At 38.3% G+C, this 9,878-nt stretch overlaps 1 protein-coding gene across 3 annotated transcripts in view; it reads right to left on the minus strand.

The window, feature by feature from the left end:
* Positions 1-9,878, minus strand: part of LOC104130600 (sodium/bile acid cotransporter 7) — a 149,524-nt gene that overhangs the window by 50,256 nt on the left and 89,390 nt on the right. For all 3 annotated transcript variants that reach the window (XM_035899205.1, XM_035899204.1, XM_035899206.1), the window contains one exon: positions 117-200. In XM_035899205.1, coding sequence (XP_035755098.1) covers positions 117-200 — 84 coding nt within the window. The remainder of the gene's footprint in view (positions 1-116; positions 201-9,878) is intronic.

Genomic DNA, 9,878 nt, shown 5'->3' on the forward strand with positions numbered 1-9,878 from the left:
ACTTTGCTATCCTGAGGCTGTTCCTATGTGGCAGCTTACGAGGTTGCCAGTCTGTCTTTAAGATAGCTCTCTTTATCTTATTTTTTTAAATAAGAATGTATATTTAAAAGACATACCTGTCCAATAATAAGGGGGACTACAACAGTCATAAACAGCTGCGAGAATATAGATGTAAAAGGCACAGAGGAGGATGATCCAAGCTACAAAAGAAAAATATACCATTAATAATGCACTTTTTCTTAGTATCTGCAGATTTCATATGTAGATATCACACGTTAATATACATTTTATTTTATGCATAAAAACTTGGAATTATGTGCACCAACTTGGAAGTGTGTGCACACGTGCTTAATTGTTAAGTCACAATAAAGCATTTGGTATTCCACAATAACCAAACTAAAACAATCTCTGGTTGATTATTTTATAACCTAAGGTAATACTTCCATCAATATTCATTTAATTGAAACCCTACTACACACATATGCAAAATAAATCATAAAAGCATTTGTCGGATGATAGTCTAAAAAGACAGGGAGCGAATCTTCCTAACTAAGCAGTTAGCTCAACTAACCTTACCATTTATATAAATATCAAGCAACAAAAACTGGTGTCGTTATTTCAAGAAGTAAATTATTATTAATAATAATAATATAGTGAAGACATTCATGTCTTATTTCAATGATGGTAAAGAAGAGATCTATTGAAAGTATGTAACTATTCTTTCATTAAGACAACTAAACAGTGACAGGCTTAGTCTTCATGTAGGTGATCTCGTAATTACAACTGTAAATGCTAAAAGTATTTTTTTTTTTAAAGATGCAGGTAGAAGAGCTGAACCAAACACAATCAGTGGGATTTTTGCAACTTCAGAATGCTTTGGAAAACATTTACGATTTCTTACATTCTGATTGGACTTGTTTTATGCTAGGTCATTGAAAAGTTTCATTTAACATAATTTAACATATCTTCAACAGTAATAGAATATGCATTAAGAAATATATAGTAAGACGACTGAAATAGCATTGTCAGAACTTCCACAAACAGTTCATGTTACGATGAGGGTAAATGACATAATGCTGAGGATTTCACGGATCCACATTATTTTATACTTTGCACTTCACTTTAAAGATCCTCAAAATGACAACGGAGTTCAGAATCTTTTCAGCTCCATCTAAATGATACTGATTTCCTAAAACATGCTCACATATGTCATTCTCATAAATTACACTCAGACTGCATTATACTTTGACGCGTCTCTTCCTTTCAAAGCTACTCGCAGGCATGACAGACAAGGTGATCATGCAATCTAGTCACTTCCTATAACTCTGCTTATGAAAATCAATATTTGGCCATAAAAGTGGGTTTGGCATAAAACCAGGTTCTTCAGAAATTCAAAGAACAGGAAAAATCAGAAATTTCACATACTGAAGTATTTTACTTTATTCAGAAATGTACAACTGCAACCTTTACCTACAGAAAATAACCTGATGAAAAAAAATGCCAATTATACCACTTTTGCAGTGGTTTACATGTACATGCTCTGCTTTGGCTATTTCATATACGTTACCTTAACTGGCAACATCAGGTAAGACTCAAGTTTGGCCATTTAATAAATGACAGCATCTTGTCCCCATCACCTCCAATTTTGACAGCGTGGGCACAGAGATGGTTGGAAGGGACCTGAAGATGATGTCATCACTAAGACTTTTGGTCTGCAAGTAGGGTGCAAGTGAGAGCACTGAAATTAAGGAGCCTAAATTTCCCATGGCGGCAAGAGCAAGAAGTAAGGGCTTGCAGGGGACGATTTGGATCACCCACATGAGTACCTGAAGTCAGGCAGTGCAGCTACTCCGTTCCCAAGGGACACGGGCTCGCTGCATGATTCCTTGCAGAAAGTGGAGCAGAACACTCCATCATACCACTCATGATCTCCTTGTTGTTTTAATTCTTGTAAGGAGCTTCTGAAATTTTAAAAGGTTCATAGTTTTTCAGACTGTATTTGGACTTATTTTTTGCTATGTGCTGAGGAGCTAAAAGCATTACTTACTATGTATTCAAGGAAGCTTTTTCAAGTGAAAGTGAAGATTTTTAAACTTTAAAATCTGCCTGGGTCACAGAGGAGTGAATCTAACCAAGCAGTCTGTATGCCAGGACCCTCTGCATAGCTTCACAAAACTATGACACTTTGGCAGTGGCTCTTGTGCATTTTTATAAAAAAAATTGATTGGACTTCTCTCACTACTTTAAAGTTTTATGCTTAGTGGATGCATAATCAGTTTCTAAGTCAGGAATGAAACATTGTTCAACAATATAACACACTGCTGAAAAAAAGCAGCCATTCAAACAACAATAGCCTTGCCAGATTTTTAAAATATTACTTCAAATTTAGTGTCTTCAAGCTATTGTGGATTCTTAAGCACTTGGTATATATATGAGGATATATGTTGGTTTGGGTGTGGAGTTTTGGGGGGTTTTTTGTTTGGTTTGGTTTTTTACATAATTAGAAACTGAATTACAGGTACTGTGCTGGGATGCTAAACTAATTTACCTAGAAAAAGTAAAATTATTTTATTCAAAAAAAGTCTTCTATATCAGGATGTCAGGGTATGGTTCTTCACCTTGCTAACTTCACCCCACCCATTCACGTTCATCTCACTGTCATCTGGACCACCAAAAGGCAGATATTTCAAGTTACTATCTCACCCTGACTAAATTTTAAACAAAACAGAAATCCACATATCGGTCCAAAATGTCAAAATGAATGAATAAATAAATGATTGATTAACCCTTCTTTTGCCCTGAGAAAGTGAGTTCTTCAACTACGTCTGGTTTGCAGGGAAAAAAAACCCTCTCCTCCTTGTAGAAAAAGTCAAGTTTTTCTGCTTCTAATATGACTCCTCTCCTGCATGATCCTATGACCACACTAATTTTGATGCTGTTTCCATTGCATAGTTGAGAACCATATTCTTCTGCCAGCCTCCAGCACCTTCATTACTTTCTCCAGAGTAGCGTGGAGCTAGCTTTTTTCTTGGGTCCTTAAGAGGTCCTCCCACTCTGCTATACTACACCTGGGTACAGAGCTTCAGAGCAGCATGTTTGCTAGGCTCCGCTATGGTATTAGACTTCCCTATCCCACCTACGACACCGACATTACATCTTCAAACAGACTTCTGAACTTTGTTTCCCTTCTGTATACTATGACAGTAACTTCAGTGCACTGGTTTTTATCAGAATCTATCTGCTAGACAACGACTATAAACTCTTAAGCATTATCTTAATCTTAAAGCTATTCCCAGAGAAAGACACAGAAGATAAAGGCTGAAGAAAAGAGAAGGCAGGAACTTCTCAGTCACATAAAAGAAAAAGACTTTTTAACCCAGACTTGGACATACAGCAACTAACCATGAGGAATCACAAACGCTAAAGGACCCACAGCTAACAGATGCATAATTTAACCAGGACTGCCTCAACATTTGTAGTATGCAAACTCATCAGGCTCACAAACCTAAGTGTCCCGCCAACTCTCAGACACTGCCTGGGTTCCAGACTTCCTTTGAACTCGGATACGCTCGTCATAATCCGTTTTGAGAAAGAGAAGTGAGAATTGAGGAACAGAGGAAACAAAAAGCTTGATATAATGTTAATCAAACCTTCCTACACATTTACAAATGCAAATACTCTGTCTGAATGAATAAATATGATTTTGCTCAGGTTTTAGTCAGATCAAGCTAAGTTCTGTGCTCCACTTGCTGTCATGAAACAATTTTTTTTAAAAAAACCCTAGATGATCTGCATTGCACCAAAATTAGCATTATGCTAAAATGTCTGATTATATGTGGCTGCCTTCCTTATTACTATAATCTCCATGCCTAAAAATGAACCTTTCTTCACAAACAGATGATGTGTTTTATTAACTGGTGTAAAAACATCATAGAATCAAACCGCTGATTTATAGCTGTAAAAAATAATCTGACTGGAATCTCTTATAGAAGATAAAATGCATGGTTTAATGAAAAAGCTACCACAAATCTTCATGCCAACATATTGTCTACACTTATTTTAGAACATTTTTAAGAACACTTAAAATATTGTAAAGTGATCATTGTGTGCCGTTCTGGAGAGCAGCATTTCTATTAAAGGTTTATTAATAAGCAAGCCCTGCTTTCATGGACTCACTATTCAAAAAAAAAGACTTTGAAAATTCTTGCTTAGGAAAAGGAACTTTTCACTTAAATAAGCTGAGCAATTTCAGAAGGACAACTCAGATAAGCAGGAACTGAACTTTCTGCCAAGTGTTTGCTGGATATGGCTGTAATGAAAAAGAATTCCAGGCAGATCTTTCCAAACAATTCTGTCACCATGCAGTATTTCAAACCTGACCTGCAGCATTCTTGCTAATTTAGTCGTAGACCCTTCTTCTCAAGAGACTGCCTATTTTAAAAAACTGACAAATTATTTAGTGGGTTCCTTTATGAATTTGTTTGGCTTATCCTTAATTGATAGGCTATATTTAATGGGTTGTGGTAAAAACAAGAAGCGAAAAAAAAACCCAAACAAAAGAAACCTTCCTTGCATAAAATCAAGATAATTCCACTTCCTGGCCTAGACTGCCTCCACAAGCCAGATGCTCCATTCTGCTCCTTCTGGCTGACCAGGCAGGTATCGCCGCGGGTGTTCCCACGTCTACAACTGCCACCGACTCAGAAGAAACACACCTCCTAACCAGTCACACCAAATTATAATCCAGTGCCTCATGTGCTGCATGTATTGAGTCCACTTTGGAGGCAGCTGTCCTTTGGGGCCTTACTCTTCCAGTGTTCTCCTGCAATTAACCTGTTTCCTCAGGTTGTGTCTTTGTGCTCTTCATACACCACCAGCCAGCTTCAGCCTCGCCAGTTGTTGAGCGCAGATGAGGAAGCAAGGCGGGGGGGAAAGACAGGGCAGGACTGAAGGGGATGGTCACTGGCTGCTCTCTCATGCGAGATATTTAATTTAAGCTTTTCTTTTCCACCTTCAGATCAGGCTACTCTGATACCCATCTTTTTGAATTTTGTGTTCAGTGCTGTAGCATCACTGCTTCTGGTTACTCTCATCCAGTCCAGATGCCTTAGAGACCTGTCTGGACCACACCATGTGCTAATCCCTTCATGCCCTGTTGCGATGACAGCCGCGTTACAGAAAGGACACGGAAGATGATGTGCTTTTGGAAAAGATGTGGATGGGGTCCAGTTCAGTAGTGAAGGACAATGAACAAGAGTGACCAGCTGAACTAAGCCCTCCCTTGCTTTGGACTCTTTCCAGAACCCTTATCCTGATCCAGTCATTGCAGTACGCTATGTTACAGCAGGAAAGTATGCACAGCACCCTCAGTAACCCAGGTACTTGGCAAATGGAGATGCTTTGCAGGGAATACATTGCAATGGGCAGTAACTGTAATGACGCTGAGGCTCTGGGAAGTAGGAAGCGTCCATGCTACTCCACGGGCACAGCGCTGATGGGTGCCTATGAGTTCCATGGTGCCTGGCTCTAGATTTCAGGTAAGAGGTTGAAAGAGATGAAACAGTCATTCCTACATAACATTTCGCAGCAGTCTAAACAGAGCTGGCAGGTCACTGGGATGTTCTTCCTACACCACTGCTTTAAAGGCATTCACATGCAGAGGGTTTATATACCTCAGTAAGGCAGGGAAGCTGGGCAAAGACACCAGCACCCAGGGATTGACCAAGAGCCACTGGTACTGAAATTGTCCGCCTCTAATGGGTGCTAACAGCAGGAGAGGAAAGGGAAGGGAAGGCATATCACTGAGATCAGGGCTTCTACAGAATGCATTCAAATTTTTAAATGAAGCTTTTATTTTTGCCTATCAAAAACTGTACATTGTCTCTTGCCTCAGAGAAAGGGGCTAAAGGTACGAGAGAGATCACATTCAATGGTTTGGCAGTCATGTGTTTTTAAAAAAAATAGATCTTTCGTTGTTATTCTTAAAAATTAAAGGTAGATACAAATCTCTAGTTCTGCTAAAGAAAAGAGATGTTCTGGACTTACGGTATATTTTGCAAAGTCTTGCAAAAAAAAGTCTGTAGGCTTCTGTGGCCATGGGAATTGATTTGGCACAAACATAAAAAAACCCTAGGTGTCTACATATATGTTCCAGTTTTGTTTCAAAAAAAAATTTTTTTAAAAAATCAAAGTTTCCTAATCAGAACTAACAATCTCTCAACTTCAATTCCCCCTCCTCCCCCCCGACCCTGTCTTGGGCAAGGAGACTGTATATTTTGGGGTTCCCTTGTTAAAGTGATCACAGGTGCCTAATCCCATTCTGGGTTCCCCTATGACACATTAAATACCAAGCCAATCCAAATATACCTGTTGATTTTAAAGCCTTTTACAGAGCTGGAAAAATAACCATAGGTATTCTTAATCTGAAATACACCACAGCTACTCTTCCACTTTACCATGGTACAATGATCTTGAGGGCTACTGTAAAGAAATGAGATCAAACATACAACCCAAAGGCACCTAAATGGGAGTTAGATGATTAATACTCTCAGACAGCTGAGACTTAAGGACTAGTATCCAAAAATTCTGCTGCTAACAAGAGGGGACTAAGAGGAAAGAAATAAATCAGTAAATACAGGATAATTAAGAACCATGAATATTACGTACCCATGAAAAAGGCAGCTGTGACGTACCAGAAGAAATAAATCAATCAAGGTAAGGGATACTTGTGATATTGCACAAGGCCTGGATAAGCCCTTATTAAGAACATGGTTTAACTATGCAAGAATCTTATTACCTGGGCTAAAGAAGGAATGAAAACTGGAACAGGTGCACAAAACACCTCAGAATGAGGGATTTTGGAGTTTTTTTTGTATTTATGTTTTAAAGATTAGAAATGCATGGGTTGTTTAGCCTAGCTGAATGAAGGCTGGGAAAGAGGATAGGATTGTACACTATGTCTGAGCCAGGCTGATAAATCTCAGAGAGGTGCTATTCAGGTGTACCATAACACTGGCAACAAAGACAAATGGGTAAAACGCCTGTCACAAACACTTACTGGAAATCAGGTTTCTGCTCATCAGAGACACAAGTTTCTAATATTGCAAGGGTGGAGGGAAAGCAAAAATCCTTACTTTTAAGTTGGATCATTTTCAGTGTTGAGACGAATTGCATCGCATGGAGAAGAGGCAGACTGGGTGAGTCGGGATGGGATCCTCCTGGTATCCTGCTTCTATGATGCTATTAAATGTGTGGAAGGAATGAAAACTGGAACAGTTTTGGAAAACTTCTGCTGTGTAGAAGCAGGATGTGTACTTAAAAGGCTCCCCTAGCATTGTATAGATGAAAATTTCAAGAGCAAAACCAAGTAGAAAAGAAAGTCCTCCACAGAAACGTTACATATTTTAGAGTCTTTTACCTAAACAAATTTACAGTATTTTGTGTGCGTGTGTCAGGAAGAGTGAGGGTCCCTGTTATTCGCTAACTGTTACTTGTATGCAATTTATCTAACAAAGCCATAAAAGGTGAATTTGAAAAAGGAATACAATGATTAAGCAAATATTTCACAGCAGTCATTAAAAAATTCTGGTTAATTGCAAAAGGTTTGGATCAGACCAGAGAATTTTGACTTCCAGATGATTAAAGAGAAAGGAAATGGTGAGGTAAATAACCAGGTAGAAATAATGATGCACTTTAAATCTTCCACACGAATGAGTTGATCTGTTAACAGCTAATGCACCAGGCTGCTTCCCCTGCCTTCCCCCCTACTGTAATCAGCCTTTTGTCACATACCAGTGAAATCCATTAGCTGCAACGTCCTTATCAACTTCCAAGGCTTTCCAGCTACTAAAATATTTGCATATTTAACGATTCATTTGACTGGTATCAACTCTCATTTACCAAGTGCTTGAGAGGGAAAAAAGACATAGTGTGTAGAAATCCTGTTTAAAAAAAAATATGTAATGACAGCTCCTTTTAATAAAAAAAAAAAAAAGAAGTCATCTGAAATATATGGGATTGGAGAAGATTTGGCAAAATTTTGAGAAGTTTCAACAACTTTTAAAACGATGTTTTAATTTAAGGATTGTTAATATAAGGGAAAGCTTTTAACTTGAGTATTTCAATCAGTCTTCTAGTTTCATTCATGTTCTTATTCACTAGTAATTTTATTTCCGTTTTCTCTGCAATACTGGCACCAAATTTCCTTCACTTGTCTACTCCTGAATTCTTTCAGCAGAGCTATTTCCTAGTACTTACAGCATCACCACTACAATGCCACCAAAAAACCACCTACTATAAAATTCAGAAATTTGAGAGGGTACCAGAAAAGAAAACATCACTGAATAAATCAAGAAAAAGAGCAAGCTGATAAAGCCTTGGGAAGATTCCATTTTGACACAAGTGTCATGGTAATCTTCTTTGGTAAAACAGCAAACATGGGAGCAACGCGTGACAGTTACATGGAGGTTTTTACCAAGTGTATTTTTAAACATACACATGAATTTTGCATTGGCTCTTTAACATTCCATGTTAACTGGTTTGCAGGCATGCATCTGAAGAATCTAAAGTACATAAAAATGTAAAACCACTTACTTATCTCTAATGTTTTCTTTGATGGCTTTCAATAAAAATACAGAGATTCACACACCTTGACTTTTGTTACTTTGATAGTTAACCGGCTGCACTTCCAACAACTGAAGAGACCACATCCATCAGGCACTCAGTCTCAACAGTAAGGATAATACCAAGAAGGTGGCAGAGCTAGGGTACTGTGCCATAAAAACTGCAGCATCGCATTTGGCTCCAAGAGGCGCACAGATGACTGCTTGTATTTTGATACCAAATACAATCAACAAAATCATAAGCTTGCGTGGCTTGGTAAAATTGCCAGTCCACACGCTCAACCAGCTTTAAGGCAACTCTATCCCAGTGCGGCTGGAAAGGAACAGAGCTACGTTCACATGAGAAAGGTCATTCTGCATCAACCTCTTCCGTGGTAGTACAGTACCTATGCTCACTCTGCTTCCAGGGCAAATCCAAGAGATAGAACCTTGCTGAGGCATCAAGCAGGCCTCTATCCCGTGCAATACAAAGGTATATAAAATCCCTCAAGGAAAAGAAACCCGTGTTCATACATATTCCTGTTTTTCCTGGCTAAAGTTACAATCTAAGGACATATAAGTGAGACGATACAACTACAACTGTTGCAGGGTGCTGGCTCCTAAAGTTCTGTCTTTCAAATGAGGCATCATAAAAAGGTGCTGACATCTCGAGGTATTAAAGAGATCACAGCAATATTATCTTCACAATATGACAACACGTTTTGTTTAACTGTCTTTTAGTAATGTAAATGTGCCCAAATGCAGCACACTTAAGAATTCAAATCATAAACTGTCATTACAAATCATAAAATGTTACTACAATTACTAAAGGAAATTACTAAACTGAACATAGAGACTGAGTTATATGATAAAGATGGACAGTCATACCCAAGTGACTAACTTCCTCAGGCATTACTTAACCTCTTCATAGTCATTATTTATTGATTGCAATATAGTTATTTCCAAAAGCAAAATTTAGCCTACATTTCAATTTCTAGTTGGTGGGTTTTTTTTTTTTCCTCAAGTGCCTTTGAGAAACTAAAACTTATTTCTCAGCTTTAAAAAATTTCATGATCAATCCGTTACCTCTGGCTTCTGGTAAGTATATGACCTGACAAGAGGACAACAGCCAGCCTCCTTCTCTGAATGCTTTGGTACGCAGCCTCCTAATCATCATTAATGAAATACTGCAGAATGTTGCAAAAAAACGGGAACAGCATAACCCTGTGTTAACCTGAAACTGATGTATCTCACAGCACTTTATTTCAACATTCCTGC

Source organism: Egretta garzetta, unplaced genomic scaffold (assembly GCF_000687185.1).
Source record: "Egretta garzetta isolate BGI_Z169 unplaced genomic scaffold, ASM68718v1 scaffold258, whole genome shotgun sequence".
Taxonomy (NCBI): domain Eukaryota; kingdom Metazoa; phylum Chordata; class Aves; order Pelecaniformes; family Ardeidae; genus Egretta; species Egretta garzetta.